Source organism: Phycodurus eques, chromosome 19 (assembly GCF_024500275.1).
Source record: "Phycodurus eques isolate BA_2022a chromosome 19, UOR_Pequ_1.1, whole genome shotgun sequence".
Taxonomy (NCBI): domain Eukaryota; kingdom Metazoa; phylum Chordata; class Actinopteri; order Syngnathiformes; family Syngnathidae; genus Phycodurus; species Phycodurus eques.
In genome coordinates, this window is record NC_084543.1 from 10,408,152 (window position 1) to 10,424,680 (window position 16,529).

The 16,529-nt window shown below is 43.1% G+C and overlaps 1 protein-coding gene across 1 annotated transcript in view; it reads right to left on the reverse strand.

The window, feature by feature from the left end:
- Positions 1-467: 467 nt before the first annotated feature.
- Positions 468-16,529, reverse strand: part of LOC133417764 (glutamate receptor ionotropic, NMDA 2C-like) — a 50,774-nt gene continuing 34,712 nt past the window's right edge. The window contains exons 9-16 of the mRNA XM_061705851.1: positions 15,286-15,454; positions 13,452-13,605; positions 13,118-13,243; positions 12,337-12,566; positions 9,694-9,854; positions 8,790-8,977; positions 7,037-7,269; positions 468-4,090 (exon numbers count right to left, since the gene is read on the reverse strand). Coding sequence (XP_061561835.1) covers positions 2,570-4,090; positions 7,037-7,269; positions 8,790-8,977; positions 9,694-9,854; positions 12,337-12,566; positions 13,118-13,243; positions 13,452-13,605; positions 15,286-15,454 — 2,782 coding nt within the window. The 3' untranslated portion in view covers positions 468-2,569. The remainder of the gene's footprint in view (positions 4,091-7,036; positions 7,270-8,789; positions 8,978-9,693; positions 9,855-12,336; positions 12,567-13,117; positions 13,244-13,451; positions 13,606-15,285; positions 15,455-16,529) is intronic.

Below are 16,529 nucleotides of genomic sequence, written 5' to 3' on the forward strand. Positions count from 1 at the left end.
AAACTCTAATCCTAATCCGAAACCTAACCTCTAACCCTCCCCCCAACGCTAAACCTTTACGTAAATCCTATGACGATGATGATGCGTAACCGTAATTGCTAACAGTTTACTTAAACCCTAACCTGTTAACGCTGACTTTCAACCTCCAAACCCTAGCCCTAACACAACCTCTTAGCATGACCCCTAATTACAACCTTTACCACTGACCTAGACCTAACCTCTTACCATACTTCCAACTCTAACCAAACACCTACCTGTAACCTCAAACCCTCCCCTGAAACCTAATGCCTAACGCTAATGCTAATCTAAAACCCAAAACGCCTTAAATCTATTCATAACCCCTAACTCAATTCCCTTAAGGTAAAAAATCTCACCAATGGCTTGGCGATGTGTATCAAGATGTAAGGGACTCTACAAAAATAGACACGCATTTGTAGTCATCCAAAAAGGTTCTTTAATTGGTCTAAGTGATAAATTACAGGGTGAGGGCGCTGGGTAATATAGTTGTATAATAGCTTTCAATCACCTCATTTAAAATTGATCAAAAAGCAATTAGAAGTGACGGGAGAAAGCAGGGACACCGAGAGAATACAAAAGAGTGTAAGAGAGCGATGAAAATCCTAATAGGGAAATTGAGCGCATTCGTACAACAGTAACAAATAACTTTACACAATGTGCCAGAAACATGATTAGAAAATTTGTGAGTGACTATAAATTCCTATCCTAAGTAGATTACATGAATGACACTCAAATAATACATTTTCTTCATACTAATATAACTTTTTGAATAAATATTTTAAGTATCGTGAGGCCCTTGTGTGTTCTCTGTGCTGTATTGTAGCTCCATGAGGAGACCTAGTGAAGAGCCCATGGTTGAATGAATAAGACACCTTGTGCTGGTCAGTGCTGTCCAGATACCTTCCTTGCAGATTGTGTTCATGTGGACTGCATTCACAAACCATCTTCTTGGATTTGTGCTCAAAACCTTTTTTTTGTGGCGGCAGTAAAGCTACATCATGTTATCTTTAGTCAGCAAAGTGTTGCTTTATTTAGTTAGTTTGTGTCCAACCCTCTTCGGCTTAGTTTTTTTGTTTTTTTTTTGTTTTGTTTTTTTGTCTCTGTCAACCCCTGAGGGAAATACAGGGCCCTTTAGCTGCTACATGTCGTAATGTAGCTGCTATTTGTCGTAATGTCATTTGCTAGCGGCTTACTGGCAACACATTTGCATGGCTACCTGCAACACGCAAAAACTAGGCTGTGCTACAACGGATCAGAAAAGATCAAACCATGACTGACTGAGCTGCACTATGTTTGCTTGTTAGCAGGTTAGTTCCTGGTTGACCGAGGATGATGTAATGATGTACAGTGGACCCCCGCATATTCGTGGTTCGGCATTCACAGATTCACCAATTGCCGTATTTTGTGGGTAAATCTATCCGTTAGTCGCGGAGATCCCCGTTAATTTGCGGTATTTTTTTGCTGATCCCCCACTTATTTACGGTTTTTGGACGAGATCCGCAACTGATTTTTAATTTTTTTCAAGGAAAAACAATAAAATAAAAATGTGGGCTATTATAATGAGTGTCAATTATATAGAGATTTTCCCTTTTCATGGTTGGGCCTGGTCCCTATCCCCGCAAATAGCGGGGGTCCACTGTACTATTATATTTAGTTTAATTTGGACAAAGACCTTTTTAGACTGATTGGAGAATTAAAAGTGTTAGGGTTTAGTTTTGGGCTGAGATGGAGGAAGGGTAGGGTTAGAGGTTAATGTTAGTATAGCAATTACAGTTAGGTGTTAACCATTTTAGATTGGAGAATGAAATAGGAAAATTAATTCGCCAAATGTTTAACAATGTCCTCTGTGGCCCGTTCACCACCCCTCTGCAAAGTTTAGTGGATATCTGACAGGCAGTTTTTGCGTAATCCTGCTAACGAACAAGCTAGCGTACCAACAAACACTATCAAAACGTCTAACAATAGTCTTAAACAAAGCCTACAGACCAGTGTGATTCTTCTTCTTTGACAATAATAATATACAGTAATACATTGTTATAAAAATAGCCGCTTTAAAAGTTACCTGATGTCTGTTTGCAGATGTCTCAAACTGATTATGTCATATTCGCAAAGCGCTGCAGTGTCAAAATTTTCTTAACTCCTCACGTGTGCATTCTTTCATGATGGGTTGCTACAGTGGCTGCTTTGTGTTTCGTTTTGTTTTTGGTGACAGTTTGGAAAGATTTGATCCTTTAATCTCCACCGCTATCGCCTCACAGCTAGTGACACGACACCAGAGTCTGAATCTCATCCACAGTAAACTATGTACACCACGAAAATCACAGCATGACTACTCTGATTAAACTTTGCCCAGGTGGCGACACCACAGACAATTCGGTGCTCACAAAATGCACAAGCAAGAAGATCCGACTTGCTCACTTTTAACGGTGTTCTTGAGGGTAAAGAGTGCACATTTTCACATCCATTTTAACACAAGATCTCCCCAAAAATCAGACGAGCCAACCTTCTCCACAGTGGTCATTTGTAAATTCTCCTTAGTGGTCTCTATGGGTCACACCTCCGACTCCAAACTGGACACCCGTTTCCAGGGCCGGAGCACGCAGGGGCTCCCCGCTGCCTGGCTGACTCCTCCCTGACTTCCTTGAGTCTCCAATTCAGTGTGGGAGCTCTGATAGATCCCATAAGCTCCGTATACGCTGTCCTGGTACAGCAAGGCCCGCTGACCCCTGCATCGTCCCCCACCACAGGCCAGGAGCTGGCACACGGGGCTGGCTGCTGGGTGACTGCCTGGGGCTTGGTTGTGTTTTTTCAGGTCGAGGGGCGAGTGGTAGAGTGGTAGCCCAGGATAGGAGTTCAAGTAGTGGGCGTATTGTCTGCTGAGCAGGCTGGTGGCTCTCCGTACCATTCCTGGCCCTAACCCAGCACCGTACCGCACAGCCTCGCCATATGTCGGGAGATGGGTAGACTGAGAATACCTCAGCCGTTGACCTTTACGCCCAGCGTGTCTCCTGTGATCCTCCCTTATGTGGAGGTAGGCCTGGTTTCGCGGGAGGCACAGGTTGTTCCGGAGGTGGGCCGGGTTGTGGGCCTTTACAGCTGTGGTCGGCGTGAGGATGCATGGGAACAGATCAGGAAGTGTGGATGGCGACTGACTGGAAAGAGATGACTGGGACTCGTCGAGCTGGTGGATCTGCTCGCTGCCCCATGTGGCTTTCAGGAATGAGGGGCGGCGGCCCCTGCGTCTTCCCCTCAGCATGATGTCCTCCGGGGGCCAGGATCTGTAGTTCTCCACCGGAGGACATGTCCCCTCCACCGAGTAGATGCTCTCCATGCTGGGGGCAGAGATGTGGTTGCCCTGGAGGTTGTTGGCTTTGAGCTCGCTGAGGCAGATTTTGTTCCTCTCGTGATCCTTGTGCTTCCTCCATTCGGCGTCGCCATCCCCACACTGGAAGCTCTTGGACCTCCGTTTCCTTTGGTGAATGCCTGTCTCTGTGTTCTGGTTTTGGGGCAGGGGCATGGGATGGGAGGTGTAGATATCAGGCAGCTGCAGGTCGGTGCACGAGATGAACCTCGAGTGTGGGTGGGCATCCACATAGAGTCTTCCAGTGGTCTGGTAGTGGCGGGGATGCTGAAGGGCGAGCGTCTCGCTGACCGCCAGGTGTGGGCTGCTGAGGCTGGAGATAGGAAGCGGGCGCTCATACAGACAGGAAGTAGAGTGAGTTGGGAGTGTGTAGCGCAGCGGCGTGGGCCTGCTCACGCATCTCTGCGGGGAGAGGGATTGCTGCGGGTAGGATGCATGGTTCTCCATGACATACGCAAAACCTCTCGGTACTGTCTCGGCGGCGACGTGTGGGACGCGGACTGGCAAGCCACCGCCGTGCCGGCTGAAGTGCTCGATCGTCTTGGTGGCGTTGTCAAGGGAGCTCTCCACATCGGCGGTGGAGACCAGGTCCTTGGCGGTACGCAACATCTTTAGCATGTTGGCTTGGGCGTAGTTGGATGTCAAGTCGGGTTTGGCCAGACCGGAGGAACGGCCATGATCCTCCACTCCCTTGAAGCAACTGTAGATACCCTGGAAGAGAAAGACACAGTTATAAAGAATCCCCTTGATTTTTAACCACATCCCACTCAAACAATAGCTGAAGTGATTATTTTCTCTGCTCTACCAGTCACCACTTACATCAAATCTGATTCAATACCATTCTATTCTAATACTATTGATTTCATTTGAATAATTGTTGAAATTAAAGGTGTCTTCTAGCTCATTGCGAGTCAGCGTTTATGCAACACAAAGAACCTTGTGAGTTTTAACACAATCCCATCTATCCATTCATTATCTTTATCGCTTGTCTTCATTAGCATCACGTGTGTCCTGGAACCTATTCTAGTTGATTTAGGACTAGAGGTGGGGTACACCATGGACTGGTCACCAGCCAATTGCAGGGCGCATATAGACAACTACTGACACGCACATTCACAATTTTGAGTCTTAAGGAACCTAACCTAAAGTGTGTTTTTAAAATGTCAGAAGCAGAGTATCCGGAGAAAAATAACGCAAGCATGGGGAGAAGATGCAAACTCCACACAGGTTGTAACCCCGAACCCCAGAACTGTGAGGTAGATGTGCCAACCACTAGGGCACCATGCTGCCGGAGCACAATTACATTTAAGTTAAAGTTGTTGTCAAAGATAAAAACAGACAATTTACGTTCCTGTAAATGTTTTACAAAATACTGTACATGGGTGGTCATGATTTTGAAGGATTTCCTCAAAGGTCAAATTTGTCAATGTCGATGCCAAACCAGGACCAAGAAACCAGTTGATTTTTAATGTAATCGCATTCAAGTTAAAATTAATTTCAAAGATCAAAACTAGTTTCTGTTTATTGTTGAGCAGTCAATCAGTCCTACTTTGCCAAATGAACAGGAGATCATCATGACTACAGCAAGTTTACTTTTCAAAGGGAAAATCAGTCTTTTTAAAACTCCAGAAGTTAGTATTTTCCACCAACTCCGAGTGATAATTTGGCAATGTCAGTGCAAGATTGCTGTTGGTTTTGAATGACTTAAATAAATCAGTGATTCTGACAGTTTTCCTTTATCAACTAAGTGTTCAAACAGTTTGCGTATTAGCGAGCAACAGGTGGCCACATAGCCAAACAGCAAGGGACGATTTAGCTTTCAATTCATTATGCATCCTCCCAGGACACAAAGAAAAAGTGTTTAGGCCGAGAGGAAGAAGAGGAACGGCCCAGTAAACTCACTAGTCAAACAACGCCTGTGGAACAAACTGCGACGGTAACACTCAGAGATTCTCAACAGAAAGAAATAATCTAAATATAATTTGGCCCTCGGGGGACGGATTAACGATCTGATAGTCATTTATTTGTTAATCTGATAAAAAGAACCTTGATCTCGGCTCAATGGTGTAATTACAAAGCGGAGTGGCTGGAGTCCATTGACGTATCAATGTTCGCATTCCGCAAAACACCGGCACCGACTAAGTGGCGGGTGATTTACGCTAATTGCGACTCAGCCTTTAAAGTTAAAAGCTGAGCAAACACCCGAATTTGTGTTTGATTTAGCTCCTATCTCCTCCCTACTCTACAGTAAATGTTTTTAATTACACCTCGCAAAACATCAATTTAAGATGATGTAGCGCGCCGTCAATGGCACTTTTTGTAAAACATTTCCTACGGAGCCAGTTCTATCGTTTCTTGGAGGTGATTCAATTACAACAGCCCAATCAGTCAATCAACAGTGCCAACAGTCAAGCCTCTAAGAAAAATGAACAAGTACTGAGGATTCAATTCAGAACGCTTGTCCAAATTTTATTTAAAAAAATACAAAATACAATTATTTATTCATGGGTTAATCTGCAGAACCTTGAAAAATCTATTTGTGTTTACAATATTAAGGCCTCGTTAATAATTTGACTTCAAAGTTTTAATTGAAAAAAAAATACATATTACAAGATGTCCACTCAGCATTAAAAAGTTTTGCATTTGATTTTCCAAAATAGAATTTTTATATTTGAATTAAAAACAAATGATTCATTCAAATTAAAATTATTTATTCCAAGGTGTACTCAGATCTTTAAAAAGTTAAATGTTGCCTTGAATTTAATAAATGTATTTATTCAATCCAAAATGAATGCCTTACTTTTGATATCATTTCAAATTGTAACCATCTGCTGTATATAATACTGATTCCAGTGTATCTACAGATGCTTAAAAAGTCTTTAATTTGACTTTCAGAAATTAAGGCCTTAATTTTAAATTTAGAAAAAAAAAAAAAGGTTTCAGCAGGGCCTTAAAAAGTCTTACATTTGATTTTCCAAAATGAAGTCCATCCACCCCATCCATTTTCTGAGCCGCTTCTCCTCACTAGGGTCGCGGGCGTGCTGGAGCCTATCCCAGCTGTCATCGGGCAGGAGGCGGGGTACACCCTGGACTGGTTGCCAGCCAATCGCAGGGCACATACAAACAAACAACCATCCGCACTCACATTCACACCTACGGGCAATTTTAGAGTCTCCAATTAATGCATGTTTTTGGGATGTGGGAGGAAACCGGAGTGCCCGGAGAAAACCCACACAGGCACGGGGAGAACATGCAAACTCCACACAGGCGGGGCCGCGGATTGAATCCCGCGCCACAGAACTGTGAGGCTGACGCTCTAACCAGTCAGCCACCATGCCGCCCCAAAATGAAGTCCTTAGTTTTAATTCTTAAATTTGAATGGAAATGTAAATAATTATAATAAAATGATATATTCCAGGGTGTCATTGGACCCTTACAAAGTTAAAATTGTCTTCAATTTTGATTTAAATAAGAATAATAAAAATAATAATAATAGTTAATGTGATGTCTTAAATTCCATCAAAAAAGTGACATATAGCTCATCACATTCGGCAGTCAGTTTTTGTTTTGTTTTGAAATCGCATCCTTGCCAACTTGATTCCCACTTGCCCTAGCGGTTCCCGAAACCGACACGATTTCGCCCGGGGCGGGCCTCACCCGGCTGATGGCCAACAGGAAGTCGAGGTTGTGCGACTTGTGGAGAGAGTGGCGTAGCTTCCAGTATAGCAGGTGCTCCCAGGCGAACACCAGCATGCTGAGGCCCATGGCCACCAGCAGCATGTAGAAGACGCCAGCCATGTTGTCGATATCCAGCTTGCTGCTCATCACCTCGTTCTTCTCGTTCTGGCAGATTCCTGAGAGCCACACCGTCTCCAGGCGTTGCGTGTCACCTGGAATTGGGGGAGGCCCAGGTACAATATCTTCAAAAACATTGCAGCCGGATAGCCCATTTTGTCACTCACTTGTCAGTAAGCATTATTATAGCGTCATGGAAAGCAAAAAAAGAATATGTTTATGGATATGTGTTGTGATTTAAAGCTCTCCGTGGAGCTAGGATATTAACTCCATACCAGCACCCTTCACGGTTTGTTTGTGTTGGATGTATATAGCCTGTGTGTATGTATGTGTGTGTTTGTATAATGTAGATAATCATAGACTCCCACCATTCCTATGGATTTCATTTTTCACAGAAAGCCTGCCTCCTTGCTGCAAAACAAACTGCTGCATATAAATAGGGGTACTTTAAGCACCCATATCTGTTCTTTTCTGTGGTTAGGAGCGGAATGTGAGGAAAAAAAGATATACAGTACATCAATGCATTCTCATATATTTTGAGATCACAATGCGTTGCTTTAAGCGTCATTGCAACCGCTACATTTCTGGCCAGAGATTTGTGTTAAGAAACTTTCATTTTTTCATATTCTCATACTCCACTGTGGCGGATGTAGAGCTACAGATTCTGAGGAACTGCACTATTGATCAAGAAAAAAGGCAGCGTAATCACAGTTATTTATATCACACTTAGATTCAAATTGTATTGTATCATTTTGTAACTGTAATGAATATTATCACAATTGGAGTAAATTGTATTATATCGTATGAGTGAATCGTATTGGAACTGGAACGATTTGTATCGTATTGCGTCGCAATTGCTGTGAATCATATTGTATGGATTGTAATTGGGTGAATTGAAGGGTATCCTATCATAATTGTTATGATACTAAGCAGATATAATTATTGAAGTTAGTCATAATTTATCAGAATTGAAAATAATTTTAGCTTTTGGTAATTGGAGTGAATTGTAACAGATCACAACTGGGAAACAATCGTCTAAAACCGCATCATAATTACAGTGAAATGAAGCGTATCGTAATTGGAGTGAACTGAAGCGTATCATATATCGCAATTCGACTAAATCATATTATAATGTAATTGGAGTGAATTGTATTGTTATCATAATTGGTGTGAATTGAAACATCTCATATTACAAATGGAGTGAATTAAAGCATATTGTATTGTAACTGGAGTGAATCGTATCAGGCTCCTGTACCTTTTGGGTCTGAATTAGAGTGACTTGAAGCATGTTGCATTGTAATCGTTTCGTATCATCATAATTGGAATTAATTGTCACGTAATTGGAGTAATTTGTATTAGATCATATTGTAATTGGAAATAATCGTATAGTAGCTTCAGCATGAATGTAGGGTATCGCCGGCAGTATGCCATACAGTATCATGTCTGCCTCAGTGGAGATGAAACTTGCTCGTTCCCAAGGTGTACAAGTGTCCTTTGAGGGAACAAACCCACTGACGCGACTTTGACATTTGCCTCTAGAGCACAAACAAAGCAAGGCAGGAGTCCACTTCTCCCCTACACACTTGACACAAAGGCGTTTTGTAAGCTCGCCCACCGTCGCCGAGGAACTGCAGCAGCGCCAGGTCGATGAGCCTCTTCCAGCGCGAGTCCTTCTGCAGGGCGATGCCGTAGCCGGTGGTGGCGAACACTTTGCCGCTCCCGATGGTCACTAGCTTGCAGCCTTCGTCCTTGCCCGCCATGTAGTTGAGCACGGCCGCGTCGTAGATGAACGCGTCCAGCTTTCTGCAAGTACAACAAACCTTGTTAGCCTTCTTTGCTTGTTCAAAGAGTTGTTTCTGGGCAAAACAGTCTTTGTCTGAAAAGTAGTTGGAATATATACATGTGCTTTCATAACAATTGAAGGATTTAATAAATTTTATAATGGGTTGTAACCTGAAATGCTTTGAAATCATGTGACAATATTAATTCAGGAATAATCAAAGTAACTAGGAAATGAACTAACGAACCACCCAACCAACAAAGTAACCAACTGTGTAACAAAAACTGACAAATTAATTGGCAAAGTAACTTATGTTAACTAACTAACTGAAACTATTGTACCCCAAAATGCTTTGAAATAATGAAAAAACACCTTTTTTTAATTAATCTGCCATTTTTTTGTATGCAGTGATAAATCCACACTGCAAGACTTTTTGTACTATCTCCCACTAAATTTTCTTGAGAACATTGACCGTGACATCAATCTGTCTTTTTACTCTGTCAAATATAGGTCAGTGGCCCTCACTCTCCTCCACCCAAAAAACATAAACAGCACTTTGAAATACAAATGAAGGATGAGAAGTGATTTTCTTAATCTAAAAATACATCCACCGCATTCCCGAAATATGCAATTCTAAAAAAAAAAAGTGTCATCAAATGTTCAGTTGTGAAGTGGCAAGAGGGTGAGTTAAAAATAAGTCTTTTGTGTGATACAGGACAAAAAAACACAAAGACCGTACCCGGTTTTTAGGCTTTTGAGCGCCTCTTCCACCCCCTTTTGGTTGTACTTCATCATGTGTGTGTGCATGTCGGGATAGTTGCTGCGGATGTTCCGCTCCGTGCTGCCGTTCGGGACCGTCCCGAAGCGGAAGGGGGGGTAATGCTCGTGCGGCTTCTGGAACTGCAGGGAGACCAAAGAGACGTGATGACGGGATGAGAGGAAGAAAAAGGAGGAGAGAAGAGGAGTGGAGAGGAGAGGGACTGAAAGGAGGGAGAGGAGGAAAAAGAATAAGGAATGCTTGAGTAGTAAAAAGACATGTAAATGAGGAAGGGGTGAAGTGAGGACTCTGAGGAAGAATGGAGGTGAAGAGGAGGGGAGGAGGAGGAACGGATGAGGCACTTCTCACTTAAATCCAATTTTAGATGCATATTTTCTTCACCATCGAATCAGCCACAAGATTCCACAACCGCCAAAACGTGTCGCTTTGTTGCTTAGGCCTCACGGGACTGCATGGCCACAAAAGGCTGTACAGAGCGCAGATAATCCCTAAACAATCATATCTTGCTGGGAGAACAAAACTCCAAACTCACAAATATACCAATCAACGCACATACAAATGAACTACAAAAAAAAATAACATACGAGCGAACAAACAAACAAATGATAGCATTTAAAAACTAACTGAACTAACAAACAAACCAACTAATGTATGAGGGAACAAACAGCTACTTGACAAAATAACTAGCTAACTACTCCACGAACTAACAAACAAATGACTAAATGAAAAATGTATGAGTGAACAAATAAATCAATGATCATATGTATAAACAGTGTTGGGAAGATGACTTGTTACTCAGACAAACTCATCGATTGCACCAAAAGGTGGCGCGTCAAGGTTCATATTTGGAAAAATAAATCATGTTTGAGACTACAGCAGAATAGCACATGACCAAAGAGATTCAATCACAAGTGTCAGCTCTAGAAGGAAGAAGCGATATGGAAATAAATAAATAAATAAAGCCATGCATTTGAGGCTGTTTTTCAAATATATCTAAAATTGTAATCATGGAAATTTCTAAAAGCAACTGGTATTTAATTACCGTATTTTCACGACCATAAGGCGCACTTAAAACTCTTACATTTTCTCCAAAATGGGCGGGGTGCCTTATAATGCGGCGCATCTGTAAATGTTGTTGTGTGACTTTGATGAGCGCTGCACTTGACTGACTTGGAGCATTTCCTGCTGACACGCTGCTTATATAGAGGAAAGCGGACGGGACCGAGTACAGCATGTGGACGTAAAGGGGGGAGGGTGCGCGTGAAAGAGGACGCTAAAGGCACGCACCCAGTAGGTATATAGTGTCGGGTTGCGCATTGTGCAAAACAACATCGGTTTGGCTAAGGACCCCCGAAAATGTCACCTACGAAGAGACACGCTTACGAAGCACAGTTTAAACTGCAAGCTATCAGTTACGCGGAGCAACATGGGAATCGAGCAGCCACGAGAGAATTCAAGATCAACGAATCCATGGTTTGCAAGTGGAGGAAGTAGGAAAACGCCCGCATCAATGCTGAACAGGCACCCGGCAACGAGACTGACTCCGACAATGACGAGAGGGAACCCGGCATATTTGATGGAGAACTTGCCCAGCTGTTCATTTCGGATACAGAAGATGAGGACTTTGATGGATTTGTGGATGCGGATTGATAAAAAAATAACGTGAGTACATTGTTAAATACTTCAAGAAAGTACAACCGAACTCACTGTTTACATTGTTAAATACTTCAATAAAGTACAACCGAACTCAGTTTTGCTCCCGCTGCCTTTTTAAAAACATATGCTAGCATGGATGCTAGCATATGTTTTAGCATGCATGCATGCTACCGTATGTTTTAAGATAGCGCATGTTTTACCATGCCTGCGCCCAATAATACGGTGCGCCTTATGTAGGTGTTAAATACAGAAATAGACCCCGTAACTGAGACTGCACCTTTTAATGCAGTGCGCTTTATGGTCGCGAAAATACTATACATATTGTAATTAGTTACTCCACAACACTGCATATAAAGTAACTGAACTAATGAACAAATAAACTAGCTGACGAAATAACTAATGTGCACGAACACACCAATGAACAAACTTAATAATGGACGAACAACTAACCAACTAACTAACTCAGACTGATTGACGGATGGACTAACAAGGTAATGAGCAAAGAAGCTGAAACAAATCAAATCAACTAACTAAATAAACTATCTAACTAACTAAAAAATTAACAAAACAACTCGCTAAATAATAAACGAACTAACAAACAAACTAACTAACTAACCAGCAAATAAATTAATTGGGGGAAAAAAAGCTAACTGACAAAATAACTAATTGACCTTGTGACGTAAGCGGCTAGCACAGTGGTGGTAATCAAAACCGTGCTTATGAGAAACAAAGGTGTTTCCTTATTGACCACTTGTGACATTTAGCAATGTTTGTGTTTTTCATGAAGCAAGATGAGGAATATGAGCACACAGGGCTGGAATATTGATGGACAAACACTGCTCACAAAAGTCCACACTTTGATCAAAGTCAAACATTGATTCGCACCAGGAAGCCGTCGGGCTCCCCGCTGATGCCCGGACGTCTTAAAGGCCTCCGAGAAGCGCTCACCTTCTTGTCGGAGAGTCCCGACACGGTGTCGATATACTGCTCCTGGATCATGAAAGCGGCCAGGTTGGCGGTGTACGAGGCCAGGAAAATGACAGCGAAGAAGGCCCAGATCAGCACCATGATCTTGCTGGTGGTGCCCTTGGGGTTTTCGATGGGCACTGAGTTGTTGAACACGATGCCCCATAGCAGCCACACTGATTTGCCGATGGTGAAGGTCGGGCCGCCCGGAGCTGCACACCAGGATGGAAGAAATGCAGGGTGACTCAAGAAATTTAAAAGTGCAGATCCCCACCTAAGCCAAAAATTCATCCATGAGTTTACGATGCCGTGCAATACTATTCACCCCAACTGCAATGTGATTCACAAAAATTTTGATACGATACGAGACGATACACTGCAATTACGATACAAGTAATCTTGATTGCGTTACGATTTGGTCCAATTAGGACACCCTCCATGCAAGACAAAACGTCCGACGTCTTCACTCTTTCGGTTGCAAAGTTCCGACGGAAAACGTCGTCTCACACTTTCCATCACACCACAAGCTGAGTGGGAGCCGCAGTCGTCATCCATCTTACCTTCGATTAGCACACTGACGAACGCTAATTAAAAAAACGAGAAAGTGACCTTTCAGATCCGTGGAACCAGGCACACTCTGTCAGAAGTGCATGCTGGGATTGATTAGCTGCAGCTTGGGAAACCGACACATGGACTCGGGCATGCAGACGGAGATTGGCTGGATTAGATTTTCTGTTTGTTTGTTTTATTACCCAAAACTCACCTTTAGCGCTCACCAGGCTGCGGTTGTAACCGACCGGACTGAAATACTCGAACACGAACACCGTCACGGCCACCACCGTCAAGCACATGACGAACATCATGACCCACACGGCCGGACTGTATGGCTCTGTGGGAGGAGATAAGTGTCAGCAGGCAAGAATCTGTACCGCAATTTGTTGTTTGGGGGCGGGAATTGGGGGATTTAGTTGAAGGCTCCAGCTAGCGGTGGGATGAAAGCTTAATAGAAAGTTTTCCTGGGGAGGCAGCGGAGGGAGGCAGTTATAAAAAAGTAGGCCATCCCTGGAGAAAGTGGGAGGAGCCGTCGACGTCCTCACCGAGAAAGGCGGACGGGGAGACGGTGCCGTTGCTGCGAGCGACCATGACGCTGATTCCCGTCTCCACGAACGGCACGGAGAAATCGATGATCTCCGATCGCTCCTCGTTGATGGTGAGCGAGCCGATGGCCATGTCTGCGCGTCTGTACACAACCTGGAAAGACACGTTTAGCGAATACTCGTCATGGGTCAGTCAGCATATCAATCAGTACACACAGCACCGGTTATTGGTTGGTTACCTCGCTTAATCTTTATTGGTCAGTCTACTGTATGTAAATGTCAATCATTACACTCATCACCACTTGCTGTATGTGGAACATGTATATTTTGGGAAAGCGACGACTTTGCAGTGAGGGATCATGTTGTCATCACAGAATATACACACAGACACTCAGGCACGCACGTGTGCACGCACCGACACACACACACACACACACACACACACACACATAAATACAGATTAGGAACAGGTGCACATGCAAGGCTCCTCTAGAAAAACACCTGCTCGCTCCGCATGGCTCTCACATGCAGCTGTTTGATGCGGCCCATATGCGCGTGTGTGTGTGTGTGTGTGTGTCACGCTGTCACACCACTGACCCACTTTAGAGTCCATCAAAGAGACGACACTGCACCGAGGCAGGTGTCTGTTAGGAGCCTTTCAGTGCTAATAGCGAGGAGGAACACACCACATAATGCGTACATTAGGAGTTTATTTTCGATTGGTTTGGTCTCAAACGGTGAAAGCCTTCGCTATGTCTGACATTAAGATGTCTTATTTTGGGCTCAACAACATTTACAACTTGAATAGCTGCACAAAGATGAATGATGTTAATAAATATCTCTTGGTCAATGTCTTAATGAATCGAATATGTTCACTCACTGGAAACATCTCATCCCCCACGTCAGCTTTACCAAAATTGGATGGATATCTCTATCATGACAGGACGCATGAAACGGTCTGAAGGACCCATGCCCGAAACAGAACAGGAAGACAGACATTTTGGTCGGATGCAGCCATCTTGGGCGAATTCCAGGGTTCATATTTTGACAAACTCCTATAAGGGACTTTGCCTCAATGAGCTCCAATCGGAAACAGGTAATCTTGACAGATGGGCAATACTAAATTGCAAAGCTTACGCCTTCTAATGTGGTCGGACCATGGTATGAAATTTTTATGATCTTTTAAGGATTTGCCTTGAAAAAATAGCGCGAGGCCCCATTTATCATTGCATTGCAGGTTTTATGTGTTTCACCACTTGACATGAAATATTAGTCTATAGTAACAGGACGCACCGAAACGTTTCAAGGACTCAATCTCTAAATTGAAGAGAAAGTCGGCCATTGTAGTTTGAAGCAGCCATTTTGGAGTAAATTGAAGGCCTCCTATGGAGAGCATTGTGTATAACTTAAATTGTTTTGGAGTAGTCGCAATTAAAAAGCAGGTGCGAGGGCCTGTCTATTACTTTAATATTTTTATTGTTATTTTTATATTTACTTTTTATTATAATTATGCATAAAATGCTTATAAAAGTTCATCATTCCTTGTTAAACCTGGCTGATAAACACTTTTCAACAACGGTCAAAAAGTTGTTTTGTCACTTCAAAGAATCCAAACGCTCCCAGAACGGCAGCTTTTGAGTCTGCTCTCGACGGTAACTTGTGACTGGAAGCGAATTTAAAGATGCAAACGATTGTTTCGCCCGAAGGTGAAAGCGCAAAAACACGAGAGAAAACTGCAGCAAATGTTATTGTTCGTGGAACATTCAACTTTAGGAGTCATTGGAAAACTTTCCCCTGTCTTTCTTTGACGCCTCTCTTGCATGGGACCGCTTACCTCGCCGATCATTCCGTTCCAAGTGCCACGCACCAGCTTGCCGTGCTTGCCGTTGGTGACCAGGTAGAGGTCATAGGAGAATTTGATGGTGCGGGAGAGCTTCTTCAGGATGTCGATGCAGAAGCCTTTGCAGCAGAGCTTGGTGTAAGACTCTGAGTGGCCGATGATGCTGAGGGGAATAGAAACCCTTATGTCACATGTCATTTCCCTTTATTCTTAGACAAGGTCCATTTTTATGTTTCTTCTGCAGATACCGGCTTACAGTGCATTGCAGTAGTCTAATCAAGATGAAATGAAGCTATGGATGATGTTTTCCAGGTCTGATGGACAGAGGAAGGGTTTGAATTGGGTGATTTTTTTTTAATTGAGCAATTACCTTGGTCACCTTGGAGTCCAGGAGAGGTCAGAGTAAGAAAAAGACACCTAAGTTTCGAGCCTCCTTGCAAGAGTTTTTAGACAGACAATATCCGTGTCTCGCATAGGGAAGTTAATATGTGAGAAGTATCTAGATTGTCCATCCGGTTTCAGAGAGTTGTGTTTCGTTTGCAAAACCGTTTTAGTCAATACCATCTCTCCGGAAAATCTCTTAAATGGAAAGCATGAAGATGCCATATTAAAGGGGGAATAAACCGGACCCCTGGGGGAACCCCACAAGAGGGGAGCAAGGGAGGAGAAGGCTTCACGTAACTAGAAAGGTAAGATTTAAAACAGCCCAGGATCACATCACTGACACCATCATTGTACAGTACTTCAGACGGCTGATAAGGATGTTGTGGTCGATGGCTGAGCTGACGTAAAGGAGAGTAAAAAATGAATACAGCCCAGATTCAGCAGCAAGGAGGTAATTTGAGACTCCGACCAGTGGTGACTCACTGTTTTTCGAGTGGAATATAGGTTGAAATTTCTCAAAAAAGGAGGAAATTAATTGAGTGTACACTATTTTTCACAAAAACAACAACAACAAAAAAAACATAAGAAGGGTAGCTTTGAGATAGGTCTAAATTTGCTGAAAAGTGAGGGATCAAGACAGGGTTTCTTTTTATCCAGTCCAACCGTCTGAATCACAGCTTTCACGAACCAGTGTGGAAAATTACCAGACAGGCAGGTGGAAAGAAAAGTGCTACAGTGCGTCCCACAGATACAAGAAATATTTCACCGACTATTTTTACTGGGAAGACCGTGGGCCACTTTCGAAGTTAGGTTCATTAATATCAGTAATAAGGTGTTGGCGAATCTCGAGGATC